The sequence below is a fragment of the Lepidothrix coronata genome, unplaced genomic scaffold, assembly GCF_001604755.1.
Source record: "Lepidothrix coronata isolate B3197 unplaced genomic scaffold, Lepidothrix_coronata-1.0 Scaffold182, whole genome shotgun sequence".
Classification (NCBI taxonomy): domain Eukaryota; kingdom Metazoa; phylum Chordata; class Aves; order Passeriformes; family Pipridae; genus Lepidothrix; species Lepidothrix coronata.
In genome coordinates, this window is record NW_016690362.1 from 182601 (window position 1) to 202504 (window position 19904).

A 19904-nucleotide genomic window follows, 5' to 3' on the forward strand; every position below is an offset into this window, starting at 1 on the left:
TAACTACTCACTCTGTAAGGAGATGCCTCCAAGTTAGATCTTGCCCTGGTCTAGGCTGACCTAGCAGTGTGTGTGGTGCAGCATGGGAACCTCTGGCATGAATTCATTATGGATGTGGACAGGGCAACTCCTTGACCTGAAAGAAACTTTCTCCTTCAACTCAATTACCAATATCAATCTCACAATTACAAATTGTGAGACAGCATCTAGTTTTCTTTCCAAGGTTCAACCTCAATTTTTCATCAGATGGCATCTATTTGCTCTTGCTGCTTCAGAGCTCTCTTGGTTGGGTAACTTTTCTGCTAGAAAGAGATGAATTTACTTTCCCCACGTGCCTTGTAGGAATCTATTCAGTGAACTGGAAGATGCTTTCCTGCAGACTGACCTAGTTCCACATTTTTGAGCTGTGCCGAATGCTGATCCACTGGGCCAAAAAAAAGTCTGTTCAAAACACGTCCAAGGCCATCTCCCAAGTCAAAGGAGGAGATCTGGAAAACAAAACAAATGGATTATCTCCCCCCCAACCTTAACACTTGATGTTATTGTTACATGCTCATACATTTGGCGTGCCAGGAGACTTTGATTTTTACCTACACTGGCTTCAGTTTTTCCAAGTAAGTACTAAAATCCTGATAAATTATAAAAAAGCACTGCCTCTCCTTTACTGTCATTCTGGTGAAGCTCAGTCTCTGTTAAAGGTTGCAAACCCTTGCAAATGGGGGAAGAAAATACATTGGTGCAATCATACAAGTAAAAAGTCAAGGGATAAAGTGGTTTTTACCTAAAAAGTAATGGTCTTTAAACAGATAAAAACTAGGAATCTGATAGAGAATGGAACTCTTGTATCAATAAGCACTGACAAGAGTGGTATGAGAAGAAAGCAAGAAGACATGGACACTCTGGAAAGTCTTAAACAACAAATCCAACAAAATCAGAAGAAAATGGTTTAGAAGAACCTTTAAAATGAGTTTTATTGTCAGAATTTTACAAGTAGCCTTCAGTGGCATCATACAAGAAGAACTCTGTTGCAAAACTCTAATAAATAGTCTGCCCCAAGTCCCAAAATATTTTTTGAAATAAAATAAAACCAAACTTAAAAATAAAAGAGAATAAAAGCAAGACTTCAGGATGCTCAGAGATGTTAGCAATATTTCCCATTTACAAATAATATCAGGCATTATATAAATCTCCTTCATACAAGTCATTAAAAAACCCAAGACATTCTAAACCTTTACAAAAGCACTCCAGAAATAGTTCCAAAGAGATCCATTTCCATGACAAAACATTAGAGAAGAACTCCATGGGGATTAGCATCACAAATGAAGTTTGAGGTTGAAGTGTAGTGTGTACTTGTGTGCAGTAAGATTAAAGAGCATGAAAAAGGGATTTGAAAAGAGCACGGAAGTCTGTGACAAAATTATGCCAATGATTTTAATCTGTTTATTTGAGAATGTGGGAAAGGGGAGGGAGAGTATGCTCTCAAAATTAACCCCCAAATACACTGCACTTTACGCAAGGCAATATTTACTAAGGTAGTAACTGTATCCTCAGAAGGGAGAGTAGAAAAGGTTTCTCAGCATGCTGCACAGATGTGCAGACTGCAGCGCTTAAAAGTCATATTTTGACACCTAAAAGGTATTTTCTGTAGAGGTAACACGTTGTGGCAAGTTAGCTTTTCCTTCAAAGAACAAGAAGTTAACTTTGCTGGCATGAGGCAGTTTGGGAAAACTCATGCGAGACAGTTTCACTAGGGACTGGGGATTTTGGAGCTCCAATCCTGTCCCAGTGCGTCGAAAAATACACTTCTCTAGTTCCTCTTTACATATTCCTCTATCTTCCATAGTAAGGGATTTATAAGATCTCTCATGCAATAAAACACAACTTGAATAAACTTTTCTCAAATCTGCTGTGATTTGAGAAGTCCAGAGAAACAGAATGGGAGGGCAGTACACAGAGATGGTTTGTGTGGATTTTCATGGAGACATTTCAGGGAAAAGAAATCCTAATCTCTTTACAACTTCAGCCTAAGTCTTCTGCATGTATGCAAGCAACAGACTCCCCTGGAAGGAAAGGGGGCTGTACTTTACCGATCCAGCAACAGTACTCAGTTATGTCCCAGCCTGCCTGACATGAACTGCAGCATGCCTGGTTTTGCTGTTTGTAAAGGTCCTTGCAGCCATTGTTTCCACAGGGAACAAAGGCCACCAGAAATGCTAATGCAATAGATGTGTGATAATATGCCTCACCCATGGCTCACCTCTCTAGTCTCTCTCCTAACGTTATGATGCTGGTTGTACTGTACCATACACTATGGACACGCGCTCTCTGTAATGTATGGGAAGGTAGCACTAGTAATCAAGCGCAAATTGCTAAGGAGACACCTAAAACATTGCATTACATCCCCTTGTCTGTGGCATACTTCAGAAAACAATGTTAGAAGAGCAGTAAAGAAAACATTTCTTTCTAATTTTCTAGATGTCATAATATTTGCTAAAGCTGCAAGGAAAAGCAGATTACCTGAAACAGAGAGAAAGGAGTTAATGGAAACAGAGGCACATGGAACAGTAAGCCTGATCCTGCCTCCAAATCATTTTGTACATAACAGATAAAGAGACAATGTGCAAAAAATAGACATTCACATTTTAGCAGTTAAACTTTTATTTTACCTTTTTAAAATTATTTACTTTGTTTTTTATACAAAAGGCAGACATTGATTGTTGATCTGCAATTGTTCTGAGTGCGCGCAGAGATGCAAAAAAGGGTTATTGGAGGATGAAGAACAGGGAATTGCTCTGACTATACTTTCACATGTCATAATTAAGGTGGCATTAAAGCTTAAGTCCCAGTAATAATATTCATAGATAGTTTCCTTCCTCGTACACTGTTCTCAGTTCATATCAATTGTGTTGAAAACCCATTCAGTGAATTTCTTCAGTTTTTCGGTTGCGTTCTGGGATTCCTCCTGTAACCTCAAGTTGTCTTCCCGCAAATGTTGCACTTCAGCCTGAAGACTGGCCTTGTCCTCTTTTTCCTTAGGCATAAAGAAAAATACAGATCTTAGTGGAAATTTTAGGTCATGCTTCCCATCTATCTAGAGCAGCAAGAACCTATTAAAAGAGCATAAGTCTCATTCTTTATAAGGATTTTATGTGCAACAGCACATGGGTCTATATCCAAGGGACATTAGTGACATTTTCTTCCTCGTGTTTTGCTTGCGTGAACAGGATTTCTCTGTATTAAATTCTAATACAGAAGCTGGCTCACCAGGTGGTCCAATAGAACTGGGCATGACCTGTTCTGTATGTACAAGTGCTGATGGTTAACTAAGGGATAGGGATGTTCTTGCAAATACTTCCCCAAGAGACTTTTCATCTCACCACAGCAGATCCTTCTTGGACCAATTAGGCATTGACAAAATACAGGAAGTTTTCACAGTAGAAATTACATCTTTAGACAACACTGTCAACTTTTCAACATCAGCAGGATGCATTTACATGGACTAACTTCAAGCCTTTTGCAGTGTCACCTGAATTAGGAGTGAAGGTACTGTAAATCACCCTCCTAATTTAAGCAGAGGAATCAAACACCTACAGTTTGAGACACCCTATCCTAGCCATGCATAATTAGAAGCCTCAGAAAAGTAGCAAAGAAATGTCTTTTTCTCATACAAGGATGAGACTGTCAAAGGCTCAGGCATGGCAAAGCAGGATTACACAGTTATTAGCACCACCAGTAGCACTAAATATATGTCTTACAGATCCTTCTGTAGATGAAATGCTTTACCTTCCTTAAATCTTCTTGCAGCATCTTCAGCAAACCTTCCAGCTGGTCCACTTTAGAGGCGAGAGTTGGAGGAGATTCTTTACTGTTGAAAGCAGGAAACAAGAATAGGTATTGATACGATTAACTGTCTTCACATAGGGTAGCTAACAGCCTTGTCTATACCAAGTGGCTTTATGAAGCACTTGGTATACTTAGTGGCACTCGGGTACACTAAGAATTCACAAAATGAACAAAAAGAATGAAATAAAGAGTACCTGGAACACATGCAGCACATTAAACAACAGAAAAAATTTAACTCGATTAATTGGGGCCATCCCATCACTTGACTTCTCTCTACTTGAACTCATTTTAAGTGCCTTGAATTACCATTGCTTTGGACAGGTTCATGAACACCTCAGACAACAAAGAACCTGCAAAAAGGTTCAACTGGACTTATGATTCTTCTCTTTTCACTTCTCACCTCCCTCTTTATGAGAACTCATGAAGAGTTCTGTGAAACCTGGAGATGACTTCCAAATAAAGATTTTTGGTTCATAAATGATGAAGCCTGCACATCTGGTGTATTTACTTACCCTGTGTAAGGCTTTATCTGTGCAGTAAGCTGGTCCTCAGCCTGATCACTACTGGAGGCAGCACTCACAGGCCTGTGGTTTTCATCAGCAGCAGCAAAGAATGAAGCTCGCTGAACTGGGAAGGCAAACATACAGAGAAAAACAATGGCAGCAGTAATGATTATTTGTTCATGCACAGTACAACAGCTATGCTGCAGGATCTCAAAGCAATCTAATCTGCCTCAAGCAAGATAAGGTTATGATATGAGATACCAGTATCCACTTGACAGAAGCAAATTGGCACTGCAAGTGTTTGCACCAAGTTTTCTACTGTACTAGATTCAACAAGCAAGCACTAGCTCTGGCACAGCACTGCATGCTCACACAGACCAAGCATCACTCTCAGGCTAAAAAGTTCTCTGGGAGGGAGATGCTGGAGACTGCAAAGCAGAGATACCCAGCAGTGCTTGCGGGTCCACGCAAGGTCAGTTCCAAGAGGGACAAGAAGCCAAGCTGTAACAAGTAGTGCTGTGCAGAGCTTTCTGGGTACAACAGCATGACACTACCCTATAACTGAGTAACTATATTTAGCTTGTTTCGCTCCATAAAGGACCCCTGAAATTTTTTCCTTATGCCTTATAAAATGTTTTCAGATTGAAACATTAAACCTCTTTCCTGCCTTGAGTCTGTATTTCTTGTCCCATAACTGCTCAGATGTTTTAACACATCTGAGTATCAGTATCACATGTGGTGTGACTGTAAACTACCAAGTCCTCCTACCTCTGGAGTTTCCTAGCACGAACAGTAACATCAACACATTTAGTTTAATAAATTAACCTCTTTCTCCCTCAGCAGCTGTTGGGCTCTCACTGGAAACAGAACAGTATCATTTTTTTCTGTTTGGCAGATTTTTATTTTGTGCTTTCAACAAGGCTAAAATTAACATGCCTTAAGATTTGATAGAGTTTTTCCTGCTCCTCTTTTTTTTCCCCCCTGTGAATGAAAATACTAAAGTTTGGTGTAGTTCAGGGATCCAAGCAGTTTTTCTTTCAGCTGGTACAGATATCACTATTTGTAACTTCAGGGTCTTGTGCTGAAGACACGAATCAATGGTGCAGAAGAGGTGGGTGTCCAGGATCACAAATCAGAATTTAGGCTCCTTGGTACTTGTCAATCCCTACTGGCACCTTGCAGAGACTAGAGACTGGGATTATATTGAGACCATATTGAGACCAGACAACCAATGACCAATGGGATTATATTGAGATCCCTCTCCAAGTCAAATTTGAACATATTTTCATAGCAGTGGGATGAAGGTGCCAGCCAACACAATACCCCAGCTCTTCTTCGCCTGACCTGTCAGTTTGTTACCTTGACCACACTGACTGTCTTCACACTTCTAAAGAGAAACACAAGTGAGTCTGGGGCCTACAAAATTGAGGGATTCAGGTTAATGAGCACAGTCAAATAAATCTCACTAAGAAACAGGTTTCTTTTAAACAGAAGCTTCCAATCACAGGGAAATGCATTAAAACCTGAGTTTCACCCTTATGTGGCGGTGAAAAGACCATCACTACAAATTCATCTCCTCTTGAGGACCAAGGCTTACTTTGAATACTCTTCCCCAAGACTGCATAGCAGAAATATGAGCCATGCTGCTCCTATTACTCCTGTGGCAACAGAGCAGAGAATAAATGTACATCTTAAACACCCATGTAGACAACTTAATGATGTATGAGGCCACTACCAGAGAACAGCCAAGAAAATCAAGTTCCTTCACAGCCTTCTCCAACCATGTTGAATAATGTCTAAAAGATTCAGGATTGGTGAAAACACTTCCATGAAGGTGGGACAATATTTATGCAGATATTAGGAACAGGCACTCCTGTTAACAAGCCTAGAAGACCTTCCCATTGGATTATAGTAAGGTAAATTCCTTTTGCTCTAAACTGCATTAATTTTAAATTCAAATGTATCTAAGCAGTTTACAGTTCTCTCCAGTTTACTAAGTGTCATGGAGATAGAAAGTGCCATAGGAGGAAACAACACATGCAAATCTATGTATTCAGAGTATGCAAAGGGAAGAATGGCAACAGAAAAGTATGTACCAACACAACATATTTCCCAAGTTATCTTGGTAGCAAACTTCAGCTGCACTACGCATACTTCTTGCTAGTGCAGTTAAGCAAGCAATCATTAGTGTGCTCATATGCTTTTTTCCCTACTATTTGACTTTATTTTTGTACTTTTGTGCCAAATGTCTTTTCCACACCAGCTGTGATGCCTGCAACTGCTCTACATGACATGAGAAGTGGCCGGTTTCACAGAGATTTGGCCAAATCACAGCACAGAGGAATTCCAGTATGAAGAAATGGTATCTGAGTATTACATATAAAGTTTCAGGCTCTTGAGACTTGAGTTGGTATTTTAAATGAACTTAAGCTTCAGACTGAGTAGAAACACTAAGAACAACAAAAGCAAAAGTCAGGATTAAAAAACCCCAAACAACCACAAAACCCACACTCCTTAACAAAGCATGCACAAAGACCAGCTTCCTAATTGTTAATATTCTGAACTTACCTTCAAAGGCTTTGGCAGCATCTACCAAGTTTGACCAGTCCAGATCAGAGGCAGAATCAGGCAATGGCATAAGACCAGGGTCTGGCATGGGCTGCCGTCTTTGCTCCTGGATATCTGTGAGGGAGCTGTCTGAGGCAGAAAACTCTCCTACAGTGATGCAGAATAGATTATAAACTCCATTAAAAACACCCTAAAATTCCTTTCCTAATACTACTGCATACCCTATTTTTAACTTTTCTGGCATAGCACTTTTGGAACCAAAATTCAGTGGAATGTTTGATAACTGCAGTTGACCAGATACAGCACATTACAAGCCAGTTTTCTAGCACCAGGACATTTGGCTCCTTTCTAATCTCTGCAGATGAGCACTTCAAAAGCCAATCTCTGCCTACCCCAGTTCTAGGGCTGGGGGCAATACTCTTCTACCCAATGATTCCTGCCTCTGCACAAGCTGAAGATACTTTAGAGGGCTCTGCAGCTTGCTAGGGCTTCTACACTCCTTGGCACCTATTTGTTCCTGTAAAAATACAAAACTAGGGGTTTTGTTAAGATAGATGAGTAAATATGAGTATTTTTATCTCACTGTTTTCTCTATTAAAAAAAAAGGATGTGCTCTGAAATATTTGAATTGAAAGAATTTTGAATAGCTGGAAGCCAACAAATACTTGTGGTGTTAAATATCCAGCTAACTTAATTTCTTCTTTCAGCAAAAGGTAAAGGTGTGTATGGGAAGACAATTTGTGTGCCACTCAAGATAGCTGGTCTTTTTATCATGCAGGTCCCACATTTTATGGAAAACAGAAAATCTTGGTTTGTTGACAAATGTAGAAAGGCTATGTTCTAGGAGAAGTTACCAGTTTGGTGTGGAAGAGAACATGACAGCGAAAGAAGGTTTTGTGGTTTTCTTTTTGGAAAATACAGGCATCTAAATGAAAAGAGATCAAGTGCTGCTTTCCACTTCTACTCAGATGGCATCATTAATCTTCTGACCCCAAGCCCTCAGAAGGCAAATCCACGAGCCAGTTACAAGCGTAACCAAGTCTGCAAAGTTATTTTAGTGCATATAAAAAGCAGAAATTAAGTGAGCTCAGTTTCCTAACTCTTATGCAAGAAACATGTTATACAGACACAACAGCTCATGAAAATGTCAGGTTCAACACTGAAAACTGATGCCTGGTGATCACAGACAGAAGAATTTAAAATAGACTTTTTTCATCAGTCTTCACTGTCAAATGCATCCTGTGTATCTAAATACAGACTGTGCTTAGTCCCAGTATAGTGAGTTGAATCTATTGATAGCCTTGCATCTTCCTCTTGAAACATACTAAAACATGAATAAATCAGAGCAGATATGTACTTCTTCAGAAAACATTGCAGAATCCTACACTGAGATCTAGCTCTATTTCTGGAAAACACATTTAGTTATGAGGTACAGTGGGAACCTGCGAAAATTCCCTTTCTCACCAACTGAGACATTCACATGCAGCAACACACAACCCGTGAGATAATCCTACTGAGACTTTTCAGTAAAGTAATGGAGGAAGGCTGAGTGTCTTCTTGACAGCAGTTTACCAAGTAACTTTTTTCTAGTTAGTTGTGTGACTAAAATAAGTAACTCAAGTCCTGTAAAACAGATAGGGTAAGGGAGTAAATTTAAAAACAGTTGGTGCAATAAAAGCTGTATCAGGTGTACTTGTATATTCAAATGTCCACTAGTATCTATCCACCTTCATATCAATATTTTCCTAATCTTATTTTGTTCCCATAATCCCACACTAAAGGAACTGACACCTGAAGTTGTCACTGGAAGATAACCAGGCATACATTATTTGTCCGTTGTCCACATTGTCCAGGTGACTCTTGTAAGAAATAGTAAAAACTCACAGCCAGTGAGGCAAATTTCTGTGCTTCCTCCACAAGGTAACTGCATGACCAGTCATGCAGTCTTACAACCACTAAAGTGAGGGAAAAAAATTAAATTCCTGTCTTATTTTATATTTTCAGTCATGTGACTTGACTCTCTTCATTTCAGTAAAATCAAGATGGAACTACTAATTGCTGTAACAAACATTTTTCGTGACCATAATTGACAAAGGATTCCTATGGAAGTTGAAAAATGGGAAATCCACTTACCATGTAGTGATTTCATTCCCAAAGTATATGATGGTCTCCGTAATGGCAGTGATTTGGGGAGAGAAGGGTATGTGCTGGTGAACAGTACATCATTTGGCATGGCTTGGTCCAAGAGTGAGGCCCGCGAGGTGAAGAAGTGGTCCCTTTGACCACTGTAAATACTCTCATCTGACAAAGTCCTTTGCAAGGCACGCCTTGTGGTAGGAGTGCTGGGAAAGGGAGACTGACAGGACAGAGTGTGTGACTATACATCCATAAAAACAAATAAAAAGAAATGAGAAAAAAAAATCAATAAAGAAACTTTTGAAGTCTATTTTGAAATAATTGTTAATTTATTTTTTTTTAATAAGAAAGCAAGTGTTAACATAGTATTTTTTCAGAGTGGATATGAAAAAGAACTAAAAGAATCGGCTTTGAAGCAGATTAAAACTAGGTAACACCTAGTTTTCACCCTATCTCACATTCTACCTTTTAAACACCCCTCAAACTTCTCCTGAAGTGGAAATCTCAGGCAGCCCTTGTGGACTCCAAGCTGATGTGTAGCAGAGAAATGGTTACAGAAACAGGCTCAGTGCTGCATAAACCAGAGTTCTCCTGCTGCCCTGGGGAGGCTGCCTGCCTGCAGGCAGAGTACCAGCAAATGCCAACTAATTACAAGTCTCATATTACTGAACAATTAGGAACACCCATCACCACCACGGTTCTTCAGAACTATTTAAAGCAAAATTAAGTAAACAGTCCCATGAATAAGAGAACTTGTGCCTTACCCCTACCATCATCCCAGCTTCCTCCATGCTCCACACAGGAGAAAGCAATGCTGCGGTTAGCCTGGAGTTAGGCACTCTCAGGCCTGTGCCAGTGAGCTGCTATCATAACCATTCCCACCAGCAGAGACTCTGATTTTCATGAAACCTGTAGCAACATAACTATCTCTAAGACTTAACATTTCTTTATGTTTTGGTTGAAATTTGGTCTGAAGGCTTTCATGGAGAAATGGTAAACAGAAATGAAGACCTCACCACGCTCATTTGCTCTGTAAGTAAGTTTAAACAAAAAAAGGACATAATAGGACTTCCAAAAAGAGTGATTAAACATAGAGTTGCTCTCTGCACATAAAAATAGTCCTCTCTTCTCAGAAAGACAAAAAAAATGCAGACAGTATTCTATTCCTGTGATCAAAATCCCACACTACAAGGTGGGAGAAAAGCATGGAAGAAGGTCTATTGGCAGATGGTTTTCCCATGTACAGTACCAAACACCCCATTCCCCACCTGTACAAATTTTAGTATGAGAAGATTGCTATGCGTTTTGGTTTTATGATCGAGGATCATCAGTTACTTCCAAAACCCTGCTATCATCAAAAGACAAGGAAAGAAGCCAAGCCACATGCCAATTTTCTATTATGTCAAATTCTCCCCTCTGTGTTGCCTCCCTCAGGACATACCTGTCACAGTATGAACCTTGCCTAGAGAAATTACAGCTTCTGGTACACAGATGGGTACATAGTTGTCACTATGTCACATGGAGGATCAAACTGCTTACCCCCACCCCCGCAAATTAAAAGCTCAGTCAGCAGGTTTATGTTATGACCTGAAGTGGTAAAGGGGAAGGAAAAGAAAGAGCTGCTAAGTCAAGAAGCATTTACTTGAGGGTGGTATAGTTCACTTAGCATTAAAGAATTAGGAGCTGGAAACACAGTTAATATCTGATGTTGAGATTAAAAGGCTGCATAGATATTTACACCTGATGGACTCAGAACATAGGCAATATGAGTAGGAGTTGTCTTCTGGTACCAGAGCAGGGGAAAGAGAAAAAGAAGGGTGACTTGTCTGAGAAGATACAATGCCTAAGTGGTAGGTAATGACATAAGGAATGCTGAAGAGATAATAGAAGACAAATAAAACCACAGACTAGAACAAATTCTACTAGCAAATGAAGCCTTTGTCAGCCAACAGACAGAAAGGAGGAGGATTTTTGGTGCAGTGAACTAATGCAGGCCATTATCATTCTTTATCTTTTTTTTTTTTCCTTTTAAAGTGTCAAAAAATTTTACGCTGTAAGAGCAACTCTTTCTGTAAGATAAAATATAAGTCATACAGTGGGTAGAAATAACAGTTACTTTTAAAATGGAAAAGATGCAATTTGATAGTGATAGAATGTTTTTAACTTGCTTGTATCAGAAGTGCAACCTAGGTTAACATACTTGTTACAGTCACCAGGAAATAAAGATCGGGGTAAGAACTGGTTCACTAATCCCAAAGCAAAAAAACAAGAAACTTGGGAAGATACTTTTCATAATCTTCAGGTCAGCTCTAAAAAACAGAATAGAATTTCAGGGAATGAGAACAATCCTCTTGCTTAAAACAACCAACAGGAGATGTTCACATCACCCATGTCCCAGTCCCCTCAGAGCTACTACAAACCTAAGAAAAAGGTATCTTGCCAGTGACAATGTTTTTTTCCTCCAGCTTCAAAGGCAACATCTGAAATAATCTGTGTATGGAACCTAGCACTTATAAGTTTTAATAAGCTACATTGGGTTTTTACTAGCAAAAAAAGAAGTTGCAGCTCTCTCTTCTGCATGGTTGCTGTGGAAACAATTTGGGCTCTGGATGATGAGCACGAGCTGTTAAGCACTGGCTGTACATGGAGACTAGAAAGCAAGACATCTCTTCCAAATTATGGATTCTAAAAATTAATATGTGCACTTATATGTTATAAAATACATTTTGAAACACACCAAGAAATGTTTCTAACTATTCTGTATAAATATATGCTTAAGTTTAGGGATCACTTTTGATAACAGGATTAGAGAGGCATAAAAGTGTGCTTTTTGTAAGGAGTTTCAATACTGTAAGTTACTGTCTGGTGATGCAATCAGAGAAGAAAAATTCAAATATATAAGACAACACTACAGGATTTTCCATGACCAAGAAGTCCTACATGTTCTTTTTAATTTGGCATACTAGTCTCTTTAAATTTGCACACAAAACTAATAATATTGCAAAGACTGTAATAACAAAACAGTTCCCAAATGTATTTCCCTACTAGTCTGTTACAAACAGATTATTTTCTGTCCATGATGAAAATTCAAGGAATGCTTTGCATTTTATTTTCTTGTTGTGGGTGAGAATAGAAAAGATCCTCTCTCTCTCTTTAGCATACCTTAAAACTCTTCTGTGATTCAGGTGTTGGGCTATCAAGATCTATCAGTTTCTTCAGCTCTTCTTCAACAGTGGACTTGGATGTTCGTTTGGGTGATGCTCGTAGATCTCTTGCTGAAGCACGCAGCCGAGGGTGGGCCATTTCATTGCCATCGCTCTGGTGACGTCTTAAATGAAACGGAACAGACACATTCAGGTCTCAAAGCCCTGAGGCAGGAGGCATGAATGAGACAAGAATTACAGAACACTCAACTTTTTAAAAGAAAAAAAATTAAGTAAGGGGCATAGAGGATGGAAGAAGTTTCACTACTTCAGTGAAGACTCAATGGATACCTGTTGAAGCAATAAGCTTGTTTAAAAACAAACTAGCAATGCAATAAAATAATTCAAAGGTTACTGTAATTAATTCTCCCTTGCATTAAAATAATGTGCATTCCATACAAAACTAAAAAAAAAAAAAAGTCTTCAATGAGCCCAAAAGTAGCAAATCACCAAGTTTCTTTAATATTTTCCTGTTTTAAATTTTCCTTTTTATAATATGGTTATCACAAAGTTTCACCTTTTTCTTTTGACAGCTAGTTATTGGTATCATCTAGGGATACTGTGCTTCACTCAATAACAGCCAAGAAGGGTTGAATAAATTACTTTGAAATGGGCTTTCTGAACCACTTGCTTTCTAAGTCATACTTGACTTAACAGTATTTTCTCCAGAAAGTTGTTTCTCAATTTCTCTTCCAAAAGAGATACTTGCATATTGTAATGCAATGATATCTTGGCTTGCTTTAAGCTTTAAGCCAGTTAGACTGGATACAGGCAGCAATCTTAACAAGGCAACGTGGAGTGCCACAGAGCTAATGCCAGCATGTACCGTACTACTACATGGATGAGAGGCTTAAGTAAAACTCAGGCTCTACGATAAGAAGATTTTTAATATTTGCTCAAACAGCATTTAGAGTCACCTTTAAGAAGTCCCAAGGAAAGATAAGCTTTAATAGGACTGAAATCCATAGAGGTCTCTAGAAATAATAATAAAAAACTTTTACAAGTTAACAGGGAACAAGATTAGCAAACTATTAAATATTTAAACCTAACTGCAGACCTCTAGATTAAATATTAAGTTCTACAGAAGACGAAGGATTGTATTAAATAGTCCTGAGCTCTTCTATACAGAAAACTGTCAAAGATCAAAATGCTTCTTTATAATCAAATAATCAAACAAGAACAAAAAAAAAAAACAGTCTTACTTTCTTGAATCCATAAACCCCACTGAGTTTATTGTCCCTTCTGGCTTTTTCCATCCGATCAGATATTTGCTTGTAGCACCCTGGCGAGGATAGAAAGTCCTAGGACCAGACGAGGAGGAAGAGGAGGAGGAGAAAGAAGGTGCAAGCTGGGGAGAAGTGGCAGAATGAAGCTCTTCTTTAGGTGAGCTTCTGGTACTGGTGAAGACAACAGGGCTGGCAGAGTGTCGTGAGCTCATGGTACTAGGAAAAGAACATAATAAAGACAAAAATTGCCTGAAATGTGTATATATGTGCCTTATTTAACTGTTTTTAAAGCAGAACTCTGGGTACGAGACATTATTCTTATCAAGAGTGGCTAGAGTAGCAAAACCACTTTGCTCTTCTTGAGGGCCTTCCACCAGTGCATCACTAAACATGTCACATAGTAGTGGAACAATTTTGCAAGCAACCACTAAAGATACAATATACCACCCTCCCCTCATCTGCCTTCACAAAATGGGAAATCTAGGGTTCATTGTCATTAGGCAGCTTAAAAGTAATACATGACACTGTAGCTGAATTAGCAAAAAAGAACCTAAGTCCAACTTCTTGCTGGAATTCCTGGCTGTAAAAGAAAACATATTTTGAAGGAACTTAAGCAACAGGAAATGTCTCTTTAAGCCCTCACAACAAACAAAAGAAGAACCCATGCAGCTTTCAAAAGAGGGCTTCTTGGATTTTGCCTGAAAAGCAGTTATTTACCTTGGTAAAAAACCCAAACAAATAAAACAAACAAAAAACCAAAACATCAAAACCCCAAAAAACCCTTAAATTGAGAAGTTAGAGTAGGTTTTTAACATATATCACAATTTGTCAAGATAGAAAATGGAGCTGTGATGACCAACTGCAACTTATTGTTAGAAGAAGGAGAGGGCCTTTATTTAGATGGGAGACACCCTTTAGTGTCTGATATTCAAATCCGATGCAACTTGCATCATACCAGGAGTGCTAGGTCTTAAGACAACATTTATTATAACAACCTTAAAAGGTCAGATATTTATCAGCACAGTTACAGGAAACCTTTGTGTACGGCCTGAGTACGGAAACAGCATGATATATTTGAAGACCAGTTTTCTATCAGCTCTCTACACAACTTAGCCACATTTTCATCCCTGTATCCAACACTGCAGTCAAGGAACTTGAAACAGATGGCCCCATGGTAAAGAACAGTTTCTGACTGAGAAATAAAAATTAGCTGGAATGCTGAATAAAGTCACTGAGTAATCTCTTCTTTCTTAGCTTAACAGAAAATTCTTCACCAATTTTTTTATAACTTGATAGAACAATGCATTTTCACATCTCTCTCTCTTACTGAAACAGAAAAAAGGAATTTAACATTAAATTTCTTTTGCTACCTGGGAAAACAATATCACCTGCATTTAGTCTTAGGGAGCCAGTTATCTAATCTATGCCACTTGTCTGGCTCCTGCTGTAGTCAATGAAGAATATCCTTAGCAGGTGATTGTCCTTGTCTCAAACTAGGTGTCTCAGATATGAAGGGAGAATTAATGCTTTGGAGTTTCTCCTTTTTCTTCATTGACAACAGATGGAGTCTAAAGAATCACCTTCAAATATACTTCATTTTCATATGGCCCAAGTTAAGCACCATGATTCCCAGCAGTGAAATGCTGTGGATTTAATGAAGAGTCTGGACTGTAGTCTTCCAACCTCAAGCAACACTGTCTGCTGCAGCCCGTGCCGTGCCGTCCCTCACATCAGGGGCAACATGTACTGCTCCATATGTATGCAAATCAAATTACAAAAATGCAGATTCTGTATTAGAGAATTATATTTCTTCCTTCCCTTCATCTGTACATTTGAAAAGCCTATATACAAGATGACAGATTGAGAAAATACAGGAAGATATTTTCCTGTATATATGGTGCTGCATACTGCAACCTTTGTATTTGTAAGATACAAGTAAACACAATTTATAGCAAGAAAGCAGAGAAAAAAATTAAGAGCTAGGGGAAGAGGCAGTAAATTTTTCTTCATTCCCCCTTTCTCTCCCTCAATACCGAAAGAAAACTCCTACACATGCTGAGCAAACAAGCCCATCTGTGAGGCATCACTACCACAAAATTTACCACCAGGATTTGGGGAAGATGCACAACCTTAAAGAAAATGTATGGGGCAATTTTTTTTCCTCGTTTTTACTCCCTTCTAAATACACTCAAGAAGTGGAAAATCTTTTGCTCCAGTGTAGGGTAAAAGTTCTGTTCACATTTCAGAATTCTTTAATCCATCAGGTATTGCTCAAGGAAGTGCCAGTTGTGAGAAACCATTTCTTAACAAAAAACCAATAACAACAACTAGATAGGCTAGTAGTGTTGATCCTTAATATTACTAGGCAAAGACAGTAAAAACTGATGTTCATTATGCTCGATATAAAATTTATATAAGATGCATATGTATATGTCATAAAATAATATTTTATTATATAACATATTGTAGATATACATAGTGTATTTTAAGTATTATTACTTTAATATTTATTAAAGAATGTATCATATACTAGATGCTAAGAGTGGCCTGGCAATTGCAAGTAAAATTAGCATACAGTTTTAAATACAGTTTTCTTTCAAGTGCATTGCATATTTTGAGCTGTGGATTTTACAATATAGTATTTTTGGTAGAATATTGTGCTTCAGGAACTATACAAAGAACTGTGGATATGACTAAATTTTTTAACCCTACAAGTAAACACAGGCAGGCCAGTAGGGTACTGACAGGTAAAAAGACACACTTGTTAACGGAGAGAATATTTGGAGAGCAAAAGGCTTTGGATAAACTCTACAAAAACTAAATAGGAGCTGGAGCACTATGGTAGTGATGAGAAGTTATTAGAATATTTGACACCAGGAAGCAAGCAGAGAATTAATAGACACCGGGACCAGCTTAGTTACATCTAGAAGAGATTCAGTCCTCATTTTCAGAACAGAGAGTTAGTCACTATTGGTCCCCTACCTCCCACCTCTATTATTGAGACATCAAGAACTGAATTATGAAAAAATTCAAATACTAAATGGTGAACTGCAAAAATTGCAGATGAGCCATTCATAAGAGTATACCAGAATCATTAAATAATATTTTAAGTATCTTAAAATTATTAGAAGTAATAAAAAATGTACTTATTACAAAAAGCCAAAATTATCCATTTAGTTTTTGTAAGAGGATCATAAGAAACTGTATACTTTGGGTAGAAATAAAAGTTTGATTTTATTTTTTTTGTAAGGAACTCATGCCATCAGCACATATGGCTTCATTTAATGACATTCAGCTATAATGATTCTGTGTAATTACTGGCCTACATAATGCAGTTCTCCTGGGATGCTATGAGAAATCTGCACAATCATCAGGAAGGACTTTGGAATGGGGGTGGAGAAGAAAAATAAAACCCAGCCAGAAGCTCTGCTGTAGAAGTTAATCACTATAATTTACATTTTGCCACCACTACCCAGGTACAAGTTCTTTTATGCACCATCAAATGATCTGAACACTAATTATCGCTCGTCTTCTACAGACACAAACACTCTAATTTGTAGTTATTTTCTTTTGTCAGAGAGTTCTTTTTAGGGCCAAATTCCTTTTCTTCTTGCTCAGAAACTCAGTTCTAAAGATGTAACAGACATTCTGGCATCCACAGGCAAAAGGTAAAAAAGTGAGAAGCAGCAAAGGATAGCAATTTAGAAATTGATAAATACACTAATTAAGCTGTTCATTTCTCATGAAAAGTAGCCCGTTCAGAATCTTTCTTTAGTCCCAACTTCTTCACCTCCTTGAAGCAGGAAGTTGTGGTTACCTTTTGGAAGTACCAGACTCCCGCTCCAAGCTGATTTGTCTCCATAAAGAGAACTATGGGACAGTGGGGAGCAAACAGCTGGACCCGGGGTTTCCTCAGGTCAGCACTGTTATTCAGTGTGCAACCACCAACTGAGGGTGCCACAAGAAACAAAAGAAAAGCTTTTTAGCCCAGACTGTGCCTTTGCTTTATTGTGAGGCATCAAACACATGCTCTAGTCTTCAAAAATAAGCAATAATAAAGAAGGAACATGAGTCAGTCTGTTTTTAATCCAACACAACAAACGATGTGGGTCCAAGAACTGCAGTATTTCTGAAGTATTATGCCCCATGTGTTCTACAAACTGCTACTACTCCTTTTTGTAAAGAGCTGCATTATTAACATCCGAGTTTAAATGGAACTTGGCAAAAAGAAACCTCAACTCTTATCTCCAGCATAAAGCCTGGGGAACTTTTATCTGGAAATTTCAGTAACAGCCCCAAAAATACAGGGAGAGAATAATTTCAATATCATCACAGAAACATCATGTGTATTAATCCAAACCAACCAGAGAAAATACCATGTTTGGAGACACAATGTTATAATATTATAAATAATGAGAAAACAACCTAGACTTATGTTTGCAAAGTTCAAAAAAGAAATCAGAACCTCAGATGTACAAAGATGCCATTCCCATTAGGCACAGCTTTACAACAGAACTTCCAAGAGTCACATAAATTTTCCAGGATTCTTAAAGTCGATTCTGAAAAAATCCTTCCAAATGAAAATGCTAGTGACAATTTTATTACAAGTGGCATATAAGAATCTCACATTTCATGCTACTGCTAGTTACATTCAGACAAGTACTGCAAGGGCATATGGTAAATTCTACTGAATGTTAGAAAATGAACATAAGCATAAGCATGCTTATCTTAAAATAAAAGGTAGATAACCACCATATAGATTTTTATCTTCAAGAAAGGGGTACATGCTAACATGTCCAAAATCTAAGTAAATCCTTCTGCACAGTGTTTTCTACAGACTTCCTCAAGTCCTTCAGGCATGCAATAGCTACTGAAAACACCAGTCTCAAACACCTGGGTGGGATTGAGTATGAGCTCCGGTGCCAAAAATGACCAATGAAGAGAGGCACAAAATCAGACTGGGACCGCCATTAATAGATTTCTTAGTCAGAACTACCATGACAAAGTACTTGGAGACCATTATAGTCTCTATGACAACCCCTTATTTGGAGCTACTGTATGAGGAGCTATTGAACTGTCTGATAAACATCTAGTCTTGCACAAACAGTAGCTTTGTTCAAAACAATTAGCAAAAATTGCTTCAGACTTCCAGTCTGTAGGTATTTTAGCTACACACTCAAAACAGAGATGCCTAAAGAATAAAAATGCAAGTCAGGCTCCACAAGGCCAACAAATTACTATAATCATGCATCCTCCCTGAAAGACCTATGCTTTTTCTCTGTTGCTAGTATGACAGAGTAGGAGTATTTTTCAAAAAGCACACTGAATACTTCTTGGAAAATGGGTTAAGAAAATGGTCTAAAACCTTTTTTGCCTCTACCAGTGCTGATTAACTTGTAAAGTGGGTATCTTCTACCTGAGTATATTATACACAAACTTGATATTGCTAATTTTACAAGTGGCAAAACTGAGGAAGAGAGGGAAGGTGACTGTAATGTGTCATACCCACAAGCTTGCAGCAGAATGAGATTAAAATCTACATGCTAGCACTCCCAAGCAACTTGCTCTCAGTATTGATCATACTGACTGCAAGCAGATTTCTAAACAAAAAGACTGAGGGGAAAAAATGCAAAACATCTGAAAAGGGTACTTGCAAGACTAAAAAAGAATCCCATATTAAACTGTTCATTAAAAAAATGGACTGATCTCTTTCTGATCCAATACGAACTGCAGTTGTTGCAAGATATTCCCTATGAACAGAACACATCAGCCATGTCTGTCTTAGTAGTTTAGGAGCAGCAGTTTAGTATGGAATATGCCCTCAAAGACTTTTAGTATTACAAGCAGTAGCAGATGCGAAGACTAAAGGTGGTCTTAATTTTCAAGCATTCTGCACAGAGATCTTTCAAAACACTGGTGAACATAGTTAGAAACCTTTCTCTTCAACATCAATCACACGAGAGGTGAAAATTACCTTGTATGTGAGACAGCATCACTGAGACTGTAAGCACTATTCTCCCTTGTTAGAGGATTGGAAGCTGGTTGACTCTTGCTGTGAATATCCAGGCTCAGCGAAGATTCAGTTTTCCGGTCCATGTGGCTGTCCTTTTCTAATGTCCTATCTGCAATGGAGACGACTTCACTGGAGCTGTGCCACAGTGGTGCCACCTTCTCCTTCGTGAGCCCTGTACGGGGAGATGTCGCTGCTCCCAGGGAGGCAGTGCTGCCATGGCTAGGTCCGTAGGAAGTGGTATCTATGCCACTGTCAGCTGAAGTCCCTTGAAGGTAGTTGTAGCTGTTCAGCTCTGATTCGGTGCGCTCTCCATTGTCATACCATTTCTCATCACTGTGAGCACTGGAGGCATTGCTGGAGAGAGTATTGCTGCTGGAATGGCTGGAGTAGTGGCTGTCAGACTATAGAAGAA

At 38.6% G+C, this 19904-nt stretch overlaps 1 protein-coding gene across 4 annotated transcripts in view; it reads right to left on the reverse strand.

Annotated features, from left to right (window-relative positions):
• Positions 1 to 945: 945 nt before the first annotated feature.
• The window catches only part of SIPA1L1 (signal induced proliferation associated 1 like 1), a 190168-nt gene continuing 171209 nt past the window's right edge, over positions 946 to 19904 (reverse strand). For 3 of the 4 annotated variants that reach the window (XM_017830675.1, XM_017830676.1, XM_017830678.1), the window contains 8 exons: positions 19454 to 19893; positions 13456 to 13695; positions 12213 to 12378; positions 9048 to 9291; positions 6915 to 7061; positions 4356 to 4470; positions 3784 to 3865; positions 946 to 3031 (listed from right to left, as the gene is read on the reverse strand). In XM_017830675.1, the coding sequence (XP_017686164.1) occupies positions 2888 to 3031; positions 3784 to 3865; positions 4356 to 4470; positions 6915 to 7061; positions 9048 to 9291; positions 12213 to 12378; positions 13456 to 13695; positions 19454 to 19893 (1578 nt within the window). In that variant the 3' untranslated portion in view covers positions 946 to 2887. The remainder of the gene's footprint in view (positions 3032 to 3783; positions 3866 to 4355; positions 4471 to 6914; positions 7062 to 9047; positions 9292 to 12212; positions 12379 to 13455; positions 13696 to 19453; positions 19894 to 19904) is intronic. The other variant, XM_017830677.1, reaches the window with a different exon arrangement.